At 43.9% G+C, this 17522-nt stretch overlaps 4 protein-coding genes across 4 annotated transcripts; 2 read left to right on the forward strand and 2 right to left on the reverse strand.

The window, feature by feature from the left end:
- Positions 1 to 128: 128 nt before the first annotated feature.
- Positions 129 to 2879, forward strand: FA14DRAFT_189798 (uncharacterized protein; the record flags this gene model as incomplete). Its single annotated transcript, XM_025501756.1, has 1 exon — positions 129 to 2879. The coding sequence occupies one exon, from the start codon at positions 129 to 131 to the stop codon at positions 2877 to 2879; it is 2751 nt and encodes a 916-aa protein (XP_025356166.1).
- Positions 2880 to 3789: 910 nt separating this feature from the next.
- On the reverse strand, positions 3790 to 4365 carry FA14DRAFT_106201 (HMG-box; the record flags this gene model as incomplete). Its single annotated transcript, XM_025495773.1, has 1 exon — positions 3790 to 4365. A coding segment is annotated over one exon (576 nt), but the record flags the coding sequence as incomplete, so codon positions are not given.
- A 3582-nt stretch (positions 4366 to 7947) lies between these two features.
- On the forward strand, positions 7948 to 12402 carry FA14DRAFT_48452 (uncharacterized protein). Its single transcript, XM_025502403.1, has one exon. The coding sequence runs from the start codon at positions 8129 to 8131 to the stop codon at positions 12251 to 12253; it is 4125 nt and encodes a 1374-aa protein (XP_025356168.1). The 5' UTR covers positions 7948 to 8128; the 3' UTR covers positions 12254 to 12402.
- Positions 12403 to 13419: 1017 nt separating this feature from the next.
- FA14DRAFT_179234 (uncharacterized protein) lies at positions 13420 to 15588 on the reverse strand (the record flags this gene model as incomplete). The annotated part of the gene is made up of 1 exon (XM_025500910.1): positions 13420 to 15588. One exon carries the CDS (start codon positions 15586 to 15588, stop codon positions 13420 to 13422), a length of 2169 nt encoding a protein of 722 aa, XP_025356169.1.
- Between the last annotated feature and the right edge of the window lie 1934 nt (positions 15589 to 17522).

Genomic DNA, 17522 nt, shown 5'->3' on the forward strand with positions numbered 1-17522 from the left:
TTTTTTCGTCTTTTCTCCACAAAAGATTAGACGTGTGTGAGTGATTAGAGGTATAACACAAGATAATTAACCATATTGACGTCCTCTCTTCAAACATCCATCAAATAAATAGAGACTGGAAAAAAGGTATGAATTTACCTAGACATAGTATCACATCACATGCCGTCACGCCAATCTTCAATAATGCACATTTTGCAACGATATCCAATCATGATCACCAAAAGACAAAGGAATCAGCGGACCAACGGAGTCAGGATAGACGGAAAGGTAAACAAGAGGGAAGATCATCCGTCAACTTGAGCCGAAATACACCATCTAGTCACAGATCTACAGCCTCATTCGAATCGAAAGCATCCTCAAGTAGACCGAGCAGTTCATCCTCATCCACGCCAAAGAGAGTATCAAAAGATGAAGTGAAAGGGGAAAAGGATGAATCAACCTCATCACAAGGAAACATGTTTGCTTGTGCAACGAATGACGGTTTCTTTATTGCAAGAACAGAACCTTTTCGGATAATTGCAAATCGAAAGTTTACCGCTCTTCAAGGTGGTTTGGCACATGTTGCTTTGATTGATGATTCTTCTTTGGTCGTTTTGGTTGGAGGTGGTAGAGTTCCTAGATTTGCACCGAACAAGGTAATCCTTTGGGATGAGAATGCAGAGTACAGAGTCCCAATACCTTCTTCAACAAGAAGCCGGCTTGGATCGGAAGATGATGAGATATTGTCTGAAGGAACAGCTTCTCCGCCTCCGTCAACGATCTTCTCTTTGGGCAGAGAGCAGAGTGAATCGCGAACGGAGGAAATAGAAGCCGAAGAAGATCAACAAAGTCCTAATGAAGAGGAAGCTGACAGGAACACGATGGAGATGTCCAAGACGTCAAATGCTATAGCTAGCGGCGTACTGCCGGCCATGCTTGACGATAGCGTAATGAGTGATAGCAGGCCAAAAAGTTTGAAAGGTGAAGAAGAAGGTGGCATGTCTTCCTCTCAGGTTTTTGGCGATATCGAGGACGATGAATCTGAAGGGACAGTAGATGACGCTTTAAAGAGATCATCAACAGCATCCATGATACAAAGCAAATCGGAGAAGTCTATTACATCGGCTGCCGCCGACACAGACGACCCTTTCGCAGAACCGATCTCACTTTCGGACGATCTTCAAGCAGCTATGAGCAAAAGCGATCACAGCATGTCTACATTGGATGCGGTAGAAGGGTTCATCGACCCAGATCATGATGGTCCCCTGGAGAAGAGCACGATACAGTACAAGATTGAACGAGGTCGCGAAGTGGCAGAATTGGAGTTCGGCGAAGCTGTTCAAAGCATCCGAGTTGAGAGCTTCTGCAAGAATGAGTCGAGCAACAATGATTTGACTGGAGGGGAAGAGAACACACAGACATCATCTCAAGTAAAGGAAAAAGTCTGCATTCTAGTGGTCGTTCTGCAGACTAAGTCAGTCATCTTTGAGATGGGCAATCATCTTCACAGCAACTCAGCTGCAGGGGAAGGCCAGCATGCAACAAAACCTCAATGGGGAATACGACAGCGATTTGTGTTGGACATTCACCCAGATTCGAATCGATGTACAGCAGCGCTATCGCAAATCGAAAAGACAAATTGTGCATTGATTGCTTTACCTGGAAGGCAGATCGGACATGTACAATTGGTTTGTGTGGAATTCTCGCATACGAAAAGAACATCGATTCATTCATCAATGGCAGGAGCATCTACGATCATTGCAGCTCATACGAATGCGATAGCTTGTCTTGAATTGTCAAAGGATGGACGCTTTCTTTGCACGGCCTCCGATCGTGGCACAATCTTGCGGTTCTGGTCTACAGTCTCGGCAGGCAAGCCGAGCAGGTCATCGAATCAACGTGTCACAGGTAACGGCGATCGAGTCAGAACGATGGCGGCCGCTCTACTGGGCGAATTACGCAGAGGAAGTGAATCTGTCCGGATATTGAGCATTGCAATCACGCCTGATAATCGATTCTTAGCCGTTGCAAGTGATAAAGGAACGATTCACTTCTTCAATTTGGATGCATTACAGCATGGTATACCGCTTACAAGTGGCAATCGTGAAGATGGAGAAAATTCCTTGAAACGATTTTCCTCTGGACAATCTATTCAACAAACCGGATTCAAATTATCACAAAGGGCGAATAGATTCTTACCAAATGCTATACAAAATTTTGCTCAACAAATTCCAACTTCACTTTTACCGCAATATTTTAAATCTCAATGGAGTTTTGCTCAATTTCGTATTCGATTGCAAGTATTTAGCGGTAGGATGATCGATGGTATGCGACATGTGAAGCCTCCGCCTGAGAGAAGAAAGACAGCTTCGACAGTTGGACAAAAAGGAAAAGGAAGACAAGGGCTTGGAATGGATGATGACGGAGAGGGATCAGATGGAGAAGATTTGGATGCAGAGAAAACGTTTGTTGGAGATGCATTCGTTCCTGATCGAGCTAGGAATTTGGAAGGAGGATGGGCACATATGCGTGGAAGGGTGAACGATATTCGAAAAGGAGAAAGGACGATTCAAGAAGGCATTTGGCTAGATTGGGTTCGTGCGAAACAATCATCAGAAGAAAAAGAGCAAGAAGATGAAGACTTTCAATTGATCGCAATCACTAGCTCAGGAGGCTTGTATAGGCTAGCTATAAGCACGAAAAGACCGGTCAACCCAAATACCACATCGGAACACGAAAGGCAAGATTCTTCTAACGCATCTTCAAGCACGATCTTGGATATGTATCGATCTGATACATCTGATTCTTCCAAAAATCCATCAACGGATGCGGCAGATATAGGATCTTGTAGACTTGTCCAACATTTCCGTTTCGGAAAGAGAGACGAATGGCTGGAATGAGAACCGAACAAGCACATCATTCACTTCAATCTAATCACTGTATTAATAGTACATATGCACAATCACAAACAAATAGAACCTTTAATTTGCACTTGCTTTTTATTTCTTCTTAATCATTGCATGCAGACATACGTAAAAAGCGAGAATATGATTCCAAAACAATGAATAGAAGTAGACAAGAAGAGGATAAGAGGTTTGGCTTTGAACGCACAAAGTCATGTGTTTGAATAATTTGTACATGCGTTTCGTGGTTTGGAAAGATCCGGAAAAGAGAAAAAGTAGAAATAAGGATTTGGGTTTTTTTATTGCTTATACGTAACAGAGTAGAAAGAGAAATCCAAAAGCGATAAAAGAGATGACAAGCTTACACGATAAAAAACGGTAATAATCTTGAATTATAACCAATCATTGAGCTTGAACATCTTCTTGAAAGACGGAAACACGACACATGGGCGAACAATAGAGCTAAGGGTACACGGTAGAGTACAATTTTGCGTCTCCACTGATCTACAGGATGCGTATCAGTGAGCTTGATGAAATCATTGCGGCAAGACGCGAACTTTTGATGAACAAAAGACAAAGTGATCGAGACGAGAAGATAAGAGGGAAGACTTGTTGAGCAAGAAGAATGCAAAGGCCTGAAAGGGTATAACGATCAGACCCTCTTCATTGATGCGTTGCTTTTTCCTTGTCTTTTACTCTTTTACATCAAATCTTCAGGCTTGAGCGATGATCCGTCTGGGTTTGTGCCGAAATGCTCGTCCAAGGCTCCTGTTCCGATAAAGTGCTCGTTATCAAAAGCCGTATTGAAGTGATGTGTTGGGTCACCGGCAATTTGATGTCCGGCAACGTCTTGACCGCTTGCACCTCCTCGTCCTCTTCCACGTCCAGAGCTCTTGGTTGTAACGCCAGTGTGTGTTTGTTCATATTCGCGACGTAAGCGCTCGTATTCGGCCTTGTCAGCTTCTGCCTTTTCAAGGTAAGGTTGCTTCTCTGTTTCAGGCAAAGCACGCCATTTGCTTGCAGCCAACACACTCTGTTTGGTGGTCTCTTGTTCACCTTCAAACACTTGTTGGGTCAATGCTGGATCAGCACGAATTGCACGCAAGAACAAGAAGTAGGCACTGAGTGGCTTTTTGGGTGCGTTGGGATCTTTCAAATTTCCCTTGCGTGATTTTCCTGCTTTGCGTTGAGCTGTTCGGTACATGTTCTCTTGTTTGATATCTTCTGGTGTCAAAGTTTGACGCCAGTTGTCCATGTCCTTTTCCCATTCTGCCTTTGCTTCCAAACTCTTGCGTTGGTATTCCTTCTTGCGCTCTTCTGGCAAAGCGGCATATCTTTGACCGGCATCTTTGGCAACGTGAGCGACATTTAATCTCTCGTTAGGAGAAGCAGCCTTCATCTTTTGCAACTCTTCGGTAAAGTATACTTGCCATGCTGATGGAGCTTGCTTTGGTGGCTTGAGATGAGAACGCAAGACAGGTTTAGGTGCATCCTTCTTCTTCTTCTTTTCCTTCTCAGCTTTAGCTTCACCCTTAACCTTGGGGTATGGTTGGCTGCGATCGCCCTTTGCAGCTTTGGGGGCTTTGCCTGTCTTGCCAACTTTGCCGGTAGCCTTTTCAGCTTCCAAAGTTTTCTTTGATTTGCGTCCACGACCTGCCTTTTCGGGAGCGGCGGGAACAGCTGCAGCAGCGGCTGCCTTCTTTCCACGACCACGTCCAGTACCAGTAGCAGCAGGTTGAGCAGCTCCTGCGCCGGCGCCGTGTAAGGCAACTGGATTTTGACCGACAGATTGCATATGAGCACCAGGCATCATCAAACCTTGTTGGCCTTGCAAATGTTGCATTCCACTTGGCATCTGGAAGTGGGTACCGTAACCGCCTGCATGGCTTGGTTGAACGTATGCATGACCGGGATGGTTACCGTGCATGCTGTAATCGTTCGCGCCTCCACCCATCATTGGACCGCCTGAACCAAATTGACCACTCGACAATCCAACGGAGGATCCGTAATGTTGTTGGTGTGGTGAAGCGGATTGATGGGACAAATGACTGGTATGTTGACCATATGGTTGACCGTACATTTGTTGGTAAGCATGATTACCTCCGTAATTTTGCGGATTGGTAGAGTATTGATGAGATTGATTGTTTTGGCTAAACATGGTGGAGTATCCTTGATGTGGGCTGTTGGACAATGCGTTGCTTGTTTGACGTGCGGAACGGCTTATATTGTTGTCGTGACCACTATACATACAGAATGAGCTGTGGTAGAAAAGAGAGTGTGTTAGTAAGATTGCAATGGAGGAGATGATGACCACAATGCGAATGACGCGTTGGTAGACCGCGTTAATGGAAGAATGAATGCACCAACTGAGAATGGAACATGCCCATCAAAGATGATCACGGTCATGTATGACACTCACGATGTGGATACGTGCTTTGGTTCAACGAGTGATGGTCACGGTAGACGATCAACCTGTTGATGATGATGATCAAGACGCGTCGCGAAAAGACTGAAAGAATGAGACGTGTGTAAAACGCGTTGTGTCAGATGAACTCTACGAAGTCGCGTTGACTGAAGTAGGAGCAGAGGTGGCAAAAGAAGAGAGCAAGGGAAGTGTGTGATGGCAGTCACGACTGATGATCGTGCTAGATAACGAGCAATGAGAAGGAGTGTTGGTCTTTTTTCTGCAAAAAGTGTTGTTCTTCGCGTTGACCGATGGGGTAAATGAATAAGGCACACGATACTCACCTTTGATTGCAATGTATTTGGTCGTGATGAAAAGCGGTGTTTGTGCTCTTTGCCTGCTTTTGCTCTTTTGAAAGGGGAAAACGGCGAGAGGATGCGTGTACGGGATAGAACGCCTAATAAAATGCTGTTCCTTTAATCAAGGATGTGCTTTTATGAGAGAGAGTGAGATGGATGGGTGGAGAGTGGTATGCTGCTCAGATGGGCACGCTATGACTATGAAGGGTGCGGATGAAGGGGGAGAGGTTAGATGCGAATTGCGCGCAGGTGGCCGGTATATACGAAATTTTATTGATTACCCACGCGCGCGCGCAAAAGCAAAAGGGCAATAGATGAACGTGCACCAAGTAGAGAGGGAGAGAGGGGATAGGGTATGTAAAAAGGTAAGCTCTCTTGAAGGTACATGATGCGACATATAATGAACAACTCACCCGGAATGATTCAATTGCTCCTTGAAAGGTAAAATGCGGTCTGAGCAACAGAGAAATGAACAAATTCAGTCAATGAGGAGCAAGGGAAATGGTGCCGAAGGAAGGCAGGATGAGGGAGGATGCAAGAATGAAGAGCAAGTAAGAGGAGGTGAAAGAATGCGATATGATGCCTTTGCTAGGCAACATTTCAAAGGTTTAACCCTTCTGCTAAAGTCCAATCAGACGGCATTGGAATCCAAAATATGCGTATGTGCGCGCGCGCGTATTTTGTAGCTTGTTGTTCAAAATTACGTTGGAAATGGCGTGTGGTGCAATTACCTGTGTAGTTCAAACGTAAATTACCGGCACCCTTCAAGCCAGCACGCGACTGGTTCGGTACGGACCTTCTTTATCCCCCGATCAATCGACGCGATAAGTGCCACAAAAACACGTCAAAAAGTGACCGACAGTAAATCCACCAAGGCGTGTAGTATAGGCACGGCAAACTTGCACTTTCAAACGTACAGGTATGCCGTGTTGTATATTTTATTATACTTGCGTTCGCTGTTGACTTATTACATGCATTAGCGTACTGTCTCGCTTAAATAAGCCTTATGTTGGGATATGACGTATACGGTGCGCCTAGCACGTGTACAGGCGTCACTTGCCGTATCACGCCGTATCACGCCTTAACGCCTGATCCGCCACAAAGGCTGACGAACCACAGTTTTGGTGCCCAAATTAGCCCATATGTCAATTATAAATAGTCAGATATCACATGTAAATTTTACCCACTTTTTCTTTACCTCACTAATTTATTATTATCAATCAGAAAGCAGTGCCTGGAGACTACAAAACGTAACACCTTAAAGATTTATATACTTGAAAGAGGGGTGCGGGTGGACTTCGATGCAGAAATAAGTCTGCTTATATAATTGTGGTCTATGTCTTATCCATCTCAAAATCAATCACCACAATATCACAGGATCAAACTCGGCAGGCAATCCGAACCTACTTCTCAGTGAAGCATACAATACCATACACGACTCTCTCTGCATGATATTTAAGCAGATTTAGGATTTGATTGGAAGGTGGTATATCTTTCATATATTCCTGAAAAATAATTCTCGATCTGAATAAAAATTATATTAATATGATGATAAACAATATAGAATTTATACCCACATATATATGAACATCAGACGATACCGTGAAGTGTTGGGAGCATATGCTGGCTATAAGAAAAGTCCATCGTACTCAATTCCGTGTTGGTATTTGTCAATTCATATAAATTTCTGCATAAAGATTATTAAGAAAGAAAAAGGTATTGACTGAACTTCAAGTATAGTATAGTCACATCTTAGCGAATATGACGTTGTAGAGAGAATGGATCAGTCTGTATAGCTAGTTGTTCAATACTGTCTATGCTATTGGTATTATAAAAAGAGAGAAACGAGAAAAACCGGCTTATGTGATCGCAGGGAATAGAGATAAAAGCAAGAAGTAAATTATTCTTCAAATATTTGTATTGCGATAGAAGTAGAATCCCAATTCAGAATGAGAATGAAGATATATACAAGATTGAAAATGTATAATGAAATCACATTTAATCTATACCATGATGCCGTAGCTTGTATACGTCATAAAGCCTGGCAGAGGAATACCGCTGCTTTAGTGGCACAGCACTAGCGTACTTTCGGTCGTCTTTTTGACGCCCCACTCCACAAGCTTGTTTGAATATTTTACTGGGCAAAAGGAGGAGGATCCGCTTTGCATTTGAAGCAGAGCACAAGCACATAAGACTAGGAACACGCGTGTCATGGCATAAATTTAAAGCCTGGCCTAGAGTACATGCAGCCTTAAGACTTGCCTGACTGCCTGTTAACGAGCCCGTTCTTCCTATGATACATTATATTATCTTATTTGCATTCAATATACATTGCTACTTCTGTCTCATTTGAGTTCAGATCCCTTCCTACTCCTTAACCAGCTGGCATAACAACAATCATCCCCTTTTGACTGATCCTTCAACTCCTTCCTTGATGTCATCACAAGAATCAGGAGGCGGACAGAACAAAGAAGAGCGAAACAATGGAGCTCGTTCGGGAGCCTGATTTTGAGCATAACAGCTTTCAAAATGGTGAAAGAATAATCGATACAAGTGAAGGTTCACTTGATAATCATACAAAGCAACCTTCACAGATTCTACCTACGCCGCCTACATTCACACTCACACCTTCTCAATCTGTTTCCGCAAATACGGTCGATTCAACCTACGCTTCTCTTCCAGCCGTTCCAACACATGATCCACAAATGTCACATAGGCCTCGTCGTAGTTTGGACCTTCCAGTGGTTCCTTCTGTTCTGGCAACAGGAGGTATGAACAGATCTTCATCCAGTTCAAAAGCGCATACATTGGCTTCCAATATTGCCCTTAAGCCACGTCATCATTCCGTTTCAAGTGGAAGTGCTCATTCTGCAAGCCATCCGAATTTACGAAATGCGGAAAAAGATGAAGAAGAATATCAAGAAAAGTGTCAAGAAGAAGAGGAAGAATTAGAAGAGCTTGAAGATACAGACGATGAAGTGGAAGAAATGGCAGAAGAACATGATCATGTCAGAGAATCGGAAGAGATGATCACACTTGATCGATTGGAAACAAAGCAATTGGTCGAATTAACAAGAAATCTTTGCTTATCGTTTGTGCAAAGTTTGCTGAATGTCATGGCAAATAATGCAACATACACAAGACTGATTGGAGGTAGCACAAGGATGGAAAAGCTGTCTAAAGCAGCGGACGAGGCATGCGCTTCGCTGTTCAATTCCAATTCACGCTCGAATCAAGAAGAAAACAAAACGCAACGCTCAATCGAAAGGCTTGCTGTATTGGTAGTCAATGCAGCTGATGAGATTGAAGGTTCGTCTAATCCTACATCCGCAAGCGGTCACAGCAATACGGCGATGGATGATATCAAGCTCGTCAGAGCCTTGTCTACATTACTGGCCAGTCTGGATCCTGACAAACTTCAAGGGACGTTGTCTCAAGCATCCTCGCCGTCTTCCTCATCACATGTATATCCCGCATCAGGGATGCCAGCGGAGTCCTGGCAGCGAGCTCCGTCTCATCGGAACAGCATCTCGGGAAGCAGCAGTGGAGATCTGAGGAGCCCGACGAGTGCCACTCATTGGCCAACAAACACAAATGGTATCACATCAAATAATAATTTAACGCCCAGTCCCTCTTCCAGTCGCGAAGAATTGCGAAATCCTTTCTCTGATGAGGAAATGCGAGTTCCTCAAAGTTGTGGAAGCAGCTCAAGTCTCGCTTATAGTATGAATCCTACTATGGGCATAGATGAAAGATGGAGAGATCGGTCATTCATTCTAGGAGGAAGTAACGCAAGCTCGAATGGAGAAGTACAGCGCTTAATTCGCTTATTTGATGAGATTGAGAGACGATGTCATGATTCGTCAACATATGAAAGAGGTATAGAATATCACGATCACAGACCTCAGACTAGCGAAGCGGCATCTTTGCAAGCACAAATTGGTGCAGGACGATCATTACTGGTCACTCGAAGAAGCGAATTGTTGTTGAACATCAATCCAGGCAGACAACGTTCGATATCTCCTTCTTCTCCTTCGCCTACTTTTGGTCGTTCAAGACGTAATAGTCGAGCATCAAGCCCAGCCTTCAATACTGGACCACCTCACGAGCAAATTGCAGGCGATCCAACAGGTGAAGCTATCGTTGCAGGAATGATGGCAGGTGGGCTAAGTGCTTCAAATCGTTCAAAGAATCCATCAAATCGTAACTCGATCGGATTTATGCCCACTCCACCACAGCTGGTCCGTCGTAACAGCACAAAGAGCGAACGGTCATTTGGTCTGCATTCACCGCCTCCAAGATATTCAGAGGATTCTACGAGAAATTGGGCAAGTGTAACTTTCCCAGCTCTGACTGGACAAGAAGCAGGTGTTGGAAACCTCATGAGTCAAGCGGTACCAACTTCACAAAGCGAGCCGCATCGCAGACGTAGAAGTGCTTCAAGTGACATTTCGACAGGCTTTCCCACTGGTCCGCCTGCTTATGCGACAGATTCTTTTGTGACTGCACAGAATTCAGAGAAGGAAGGTAGCCGATCTTCATCGCTTCTTTCGCCTTCTGAATCAACTTTGGCTGGTACCATCAGCAGAGGAGGTATACCGAAATGTTATCAGAATGAGAAGGAAGCCTTGGCTGCAGCAGATGAAGTTAGTCCTGCTCGCAAGTCTACTCGAGCGGAACAGACTGCTACTGAGACTGCATCAAGATCAATGCATCCAGCACAAGAATTGAAAATGTTGCAAAATGGCATCGATCGATTGATGGAAAGTGCGCCACAAATGAGCGATCAACGTGTTGGCCCTCCAGACCTGCAAAAACGAGCCAATCAAAGAGAGTCCGATTTGAAACAAATGGTTGAACGCATGTCGAAAGCTGGAAGATTGGATGATCAACGTGCCGCACCACCGATGCAAGCATTAGGCTCTACGAGGCGAGCATCAGTGAATGATAGAATGCCAAAAGAAAGTGTTTCAGGAGTAGGCAGTAGCAACTTATCTGGAGTTGGCTTCAGCCCGGTGACATCTACTGTTCAATCCATGGTTCATACAACAGAATCTGGACATCATACATCGACTCAAAATGAAAAGTCGTTGAGATCACGCAGATTCCCCTCCGTTGGATCAATTTCTTTGGGATCTTTGGCTATCAGACGAGCTTCGCATTTGCTGCTGGATAATGGTTTACGAAGCAGCAAGGGAAAAGAAAGAAGCGAACAACCATCTTCGCCCGTCTCTGAGAAGCGCGCAATGGACGATTTAGCAGATTTCGAACATGTATCTTCTCGTTTAGCGACTGCCTCTATGAGAGGTATGCACGATCAGAGAAGTGCACCGCCACGCAAGCATTCAATCTCACAACGAACTCACTCCAGGCTTCTGTCGAAAGACTTCTATGAAGCACCTGCATCTTCACCTATCTCGCCAAATGCTGCCATGGAGCGACAACGTGATTCTATCGATTCGGATGACGATATGCGTGCGCCTCCACGTAAAGGAAAGAGCAAATTAGCTGCTATGGGCTTCGATTCTGCTGCAATGGATGACGAAGATGACAATCTTTTCGATATGATCAGTTCGTCTACCCGTCGAATGGCAAATCAAGATGTGGTAATTGGGAAAAATGGAGCAACTGCACCTGGATCACTTCGAACATCTCACAGTAAATTACTCAAGAATTTTGTCACAAATGAAACGGATTCCTCAGATCCGATCTCAAAGACCAAGGCCACAAGTCCGATTTCTTCTGAATTTTATTCAGCCAAAGAAGGTACGGTAGCAGCAACAGGCCTTCCTTCTGATCATTCTGGTGAGTTGAAACCATCTACCTTTTCCTCTGGGAATGATGTGCTAAACCGATCTTTTCGTTCTATCGATGAAAGAACAAGTCAACAAGCAATGAAGTCAAAAGAGGATGAACAGACAAAAGCTGTAGTTGCGACGAAGCATGAAGGAAATGCATCTCTTCGATACATAGCAGAGACTCAAGACCGTTTAGGATGGCTTTCGGTGTACATATGGTCGGAAGACGCAGATGCGAGATTTGCAGATGAAATTGTTTACGACGTCAAAAGAATTGCGGGCGAGCGGTCAACATTGTCTATTCAAGGCACCAATGAGTGTGCTGTTGCGGATTTCGAATTGCCTTGCCGAGTGCAAGAAGGATCTGAATTACGAGGGAAGAAGATGAAACAAGGTGACTTTTGGCTATTGCGTTTTGCGATGGAGAAAGATGTGGATCCGAAAGTGGCTGAGGAGAGCGAGATTCCCTTTTCGGCAAAACAGTTGGCATCAATAGGAGTCACTCAATGGCAATGTACGACCTGCTCGACAGATCTGATGGACTTGCGTGATACGACAAAGTTTATACCTTTACCATCACAACATTGGGAAGAATTGGTGGATGCATGGATGTGCCATACGGATCAAGAATTGAATGAAACACTGTTGAAGGCGCAAAAGAATATTGAACATCATGCAGGATTACAAGCAGGTCAAGTCCACGTTGCGGATTCACAGCTGATCTTATTGAAGACTTCACTTGTGAAAGCGAACATTGTGGACAAAAGTGTGAGTGCTCATTCTCCCGTATGCAGAATTGGATTGACATGAAGGCCGTCATCAGCTCTAAAGAACACTGGTGCGTGATTCTGTGCACGTATAATGATCATTTCTGATCGTTATTGCATGTAAGATCATGAATGAGATTCGTGACCTCTCCGAGGCAACGAGTCGATTTACGGCCGATACTACCGATCCTAGATTGAACGATAGAGGTGCAGATCTTCTGCGTCTCATCGAATCTTCATCCGAAACACCTGTTGATACTCGAGATATATGTATGATGGGTCACTTGATGCAAGATATACTGACTGTTACTCTCTCTTCTTCAGATCTCTAATGGCACAAAAATGCTTTCATGCCGTCAATGTCATTCAACAATTGGTTCCGGATCAGCAAATGATATTGTCAAGATACATAAATTCGCAGTACGACCATTGCTGAAAGATCAGTCAAGTAGGGTGAAATTGCCTTCATTTGCATGCTTCATAGCAGATGACTTACTCCGCTCTTCGCACATGAATGCGACCCGACATTTCATCATCACAAGCGAAACAAAAGATGATTCTTTTGCAAAGCCTTTACTGCTTTGGGTCTTCCTTGACGACTTTGGTGTTTCTGTTACACCTGAAAGCACGCTTTTAAATTTGCTTGGCGTTCCTTCCACTTTCCGAGCTTCAAAGGTGATGTTCCGTCAAGATGAAGTAGAGCAAAATGGACAAGATGAGTGGACATCGCCAATGCATGCTGAAAGAATGACATTCCCATCAGAATGGTGTTTGCGTTTATTGGATATTCTCAAAGCTTCAAATGATAGTTATCCTACCAGTCAAAGAACTTTCCGTACACCTCTTGGAGTAAGCAATGCCGAAAAACAAATGCAAATTTGTCAAACAGGATTTTTACCGAAAATTTGATACGATTGTATCACATCCATATACCCCTCATGTATGTAGGAATGTAGATTTTCAACGCAGATACTATATTGATGTTCGATTGATTGAGTGTGATTGATCGATGATGTACAACGGAGGAGAGAATGAAATAAGGAAAGGTATAATGATGATGCATGGAAAAGCCGCCTGATCAAAGGCTCGGCGGAGTATGGAATGAAATGAAAGAAAGCGAAAGTTGTATGAAAAGATTGAAGTCGAAAAGGGATGTAGAAATTGCAAGTGCTGAAAAAAATATGATGCAACTGTGCTACTTTCTTTTTTTTAAAAGCGCACGATAATCAAATCATCATCTTGTAAACCTTCTTGGTATAATGCACTTTCGTTTTGCATTTGACGAAGTGCTTGAGAAGAACGTAAAGATGGTGATAAGAGTTGATTTGAAGTTTGTTGTTGTTGTTGTTGTTGAACGGAAGAAGAAGATGGAATTCCTTCCATCGATACCCTTGCGCCTGCATTACTGCTCGAACGTAAACGAGAACGCAAAAAGCCACCTTTGCTTGAGCCCAAAGTGGATGAAGAAGGCAAGCAAGGTGAACGACTGAAAGGGCTTGTACTTCCATTGCTTCCTAAATGCAAAGGTGATTGATTTGGCGAAAGCGATAAATTTGATTCATTTTGTTGTTCAGGAACAAATAAACCTAATTGAGAAGGAGAAATAGAAAGACCATGACGAAGTTGTAAAGATCTACAAATCGTTTCTTTGAATTCCAACGTTGATGCTGTCGTTGGCATTAGCATCGTATGGGCTTGCGGTAAACCTTTTGCGACCGTACTAGGAGGTAAGCTTAGATGCAAACGTACCCTCGCAGGTGGAGAAGCAGGACAAATGGCAGGAATATCATCGTTCACGGTTGCAGCGGTCGTAATGTGCATCACGGGAATTGCCTTTCGAACATACTTCAAAGGACGTGATGGTAAGGAAGACGATCTTGGATCCGGAATAACAGAAACGGTATTGCTCCTACGTCTTATTGTTGCAGAAACGTTGGATGGATCTGGCGAAGGCCCAAACTGTGATTCAGGTCTGCTTGTAGGAGACTCCAAAGTGGTATCGAAAGAAAATGCAGAAGAAGACCATTCTGATCCAGGAGAGGCAACAAAGCTACTCATTTCATCTTCGTGTACTTCTGTCTCTTCATCGGTTTGCTGATTGCTGCTCAATCTGCTTACATTGCTGGTATCCTCGCTGCTCAGACTGAATCGAGAAGGAGGACTTACGACATCACTTTGACATTTATCTTCTTCGATCTTTGCTGGTTTGGCCGTTGGTGGTGGAGTCAAGCCAGTTGGCGAAGCAAGTGGCCGTGAAGTATGTCCGTGCGGTTGCAATTGCAATGAAAGCGCCCAAGGGCGTCTACGCCAACCCAATGGGGAGCCAGGATTAATATCTTTGTTTAAGCGTGCTTTGCTTCCTTCGCTTGTAGTCGTTGTTGCTGAAACACTTCTGATCATCGGTGGTGCCATTGCATTGGAGGGTAAAATCATCGCAGAGGGTTCAATCGTTTTGCCATTGCCTTGCTCCAGTCCACGACAATGGAAAGATTCTTGACTAGGACACAAAGACAACCGATGCATTGAGCTTGATGGTAAATGCAATTGTGCCATTGATGCATCCGGATAAGAGGATGCAAAAGGAGCTGAAAGTCCAAGACCGTTTTGTCGACTCAATGTATCTGTTGGTGTTCGAGCAGATGGACTTGCAAGCCATGGCGAAAGAGGTCTTGTAGTAATTCCGAGAGAGTTCATATCTTCATCCAAGACCAAAAGAGGAGCAGGTGTGACAGGCCTTCTAGGAGGCATTGGAGGAGAAGAAGATGTTGAACGTACCCGACTGTTACGTTTAGAAGCTCTGTTTCCTTTTGGTGTTTCGTCCACCGATAATTCCTCTTCGGTCGTACTACCTGGAATAGTAAAGGGTAGAATACGACCACCACCGCTGAGTAGGGATGCTCTACAAGAACCCGATCTTGGTCTTCCTCTTGGATTGCTAAACGTAGCGGCAAAAGTGGAACCAGATGAAGATGAGAGTGAGGCAGGCGTAGCACCACTTGCTGAAGATGCGATTGAAGATGGGGTGTCTGTACAATTTTGAGGAGATGAGATATAACTTCCTGCACCGATTGCATTGTTCGGGCTCATAGAAGGAGATTTACGGAAGCTTAGTCTTCTTCTCATTCGCTTCATGTGGGGCAGAGTAGATGATGTTGAAGATGGTAGCAGTGTTGAGGATACCGGAGGTGAAGCAGACGATTGAGTCGATTGTGCTGTGTATTTATTGTTTGCTTGCGATTGTGAGGCTGAACTTTGCTTGGCATCCAGGTTATGGCGGAATAAAGTGGATAAAGACATGGCTTTACGCAATGGTGACAAAGTGCCACTTGGTCCAGCACTGCTTTGTCTTGACGCCATCGTTTCCTGTTCGGCAGCCATGATGTAGGAAAAGGGATTTTGCTTGAATACGATGGTAAGCTCGTTCTCTCGTTTGTGGTTGAGTTCACGCCATCAAAAGTTGAACTTTGTCGAATCTGGGCTTTTTTAATATATTGTTATCCTTTGGCGTCAGAAATTCCTGGTCGAATAAGAGAAAGGTATCACGATGATGGTAGAGACGACTGAAACAATTCCAAGGAATGTCAATGTCCGAAGAATTGTGTGTTAGAAGTGGGCGTAGGGGTAAACAGTATTATTGTGTTGTGAATATCTTTTTCTCTCCGAGACACGATATGTTGCCTAGTGATCAATCCGAAAGGGTCTGCATAAGCGGGGGAAAATGATTGTTCGTAGAAAGATATGAAATGTGTCAAGACAATCGAAAGAAGAGTATAACAATGAGAGGATGTAAAATGTATCCGATGATCATTCAGCCAGACTTATTCTCACACATACAAAACAAGCGTCTTTGTAGTGATACAGATTATGCATTCAACATTCTCTGAGCTTGAGCTTATTTGCTGCTCATGTGGAACAAATTAAAAAAAAAAAGGATCAAACAACAAAAGAAACAACATAAAGGGGCTTTGTAGGAGTGAATATGCAAGAATTATAGTCTCAAAAGCAATATGCAATCGGAAGATAGACGCGGGGATAATCCTTTGTTCATGCTGGACGTTCAGGCTGATCTGCTGAGCTTCAAGAAGTTGAACAAGACAGGATGGATAGGAGAACGGAGCGGCAAGGTAAGAAGAGTACTGTAAATTGGCCACACGGGACCATTGAACGGAGTAGATTCGCATAAATGAGAGAGTAAAAACGGGCCGTCCGAAGATGCAGAGTGATGCAGTGCACGTTCTTCGCATAGATTCAGGATCTACATTGATGACTACTGGTCTTTTTTTTTTCTCCTCATGCTAAAGTCTCATGACAATCCGATCATGTATCGATCAAGATTGAGTGAGGTACTGAACACAGTGCGTGCGCTGCAACAGCACTTCACCAAAACACTGTCGTTCGTTCAACACACGAGCCCATGCGTGCGTGCGTAAGTGCATAAATTGGTTTTGCCTGCATTAGAGTAAAAAATAAAAAAGAAAGCTTATGCAGGGCAGGAAAGCACTCTGCACTCTTAGCAGCTACTTGTTCCTTTTTTATTTGCACAGCCTTTCCTTTTTGGTTGAGAGAGCGCGTGTTTGTTGTAAATGTTATTGCGCCCACACGCTTTTCTCAAAGGCAAAACACAGGCGGGAAGAGCGAGCCGAAATGGAAGGATAAGCTTTTTAATAAAATAAGATTTGAGTTTTAAAGCCTAAAGATTAACAGAATTCTACCTGAACCGGCCAATTGTCTTGCTTTCTTATTATGCATTCCCGTTATCGATCCAAGCTTGGCCGGCCTAATTAGTTGTATTTCTCATTGTTATAATCTCTGCTGAACACCGAATATTCCCAAGGAGTAAATGACAGTAAGCTGAATGAAATCGTCATTGTTACTCTTGGAATTACGCCGAGATGAAGCTAGAGGAGGTGTGTGCTGTATGATTGGCGTGCGAATCTATCATATTTTTTCTCACATGATCATCTTTTACATTCACACAAAAAGAGAGAGAGAATTATTTAGCGCGTACGCTAGATTAGCTTTATTCGATTTGTGTGTGTAAGATGATACTGTTCATTTGCAACAAAAAGTCTGGGCCTTTTGTTTGATGAGCCACAAACAAATGCTGAAGCAGTGTAATGTACATACGTGCATGTATCCGTACGCACCTCGGTGTAAGGCAAGGTAAGTGTCACTGCTCTCTTTACCCGCTTTCACCTTTACCATTCCCGATCCGTCACTCTCACTCTCACTCTCTCTCTTTCATTCTTGCTCGTTCGGATCTTGGCTCGCTATTGTTTAGCGTGAGGAACCGAAGAGAGTAAACTCGCTTA

This window comes from Meira miltonrushii, assembly GCF_003144205.1.
Source record: "Meira miltonrushii strain MCA 3882 unplaced genomic scaffold FA14scaffold_2, whole genome shotgun sequence".
Taxonomy (NCBI): domain Eukaryota; kingdom Fungi; phylum Basidiomycota; class Exobasidiomycetes; order Exobasidiales; family Brachybasidiaceae; genus Meira; species Meira miltonrushii.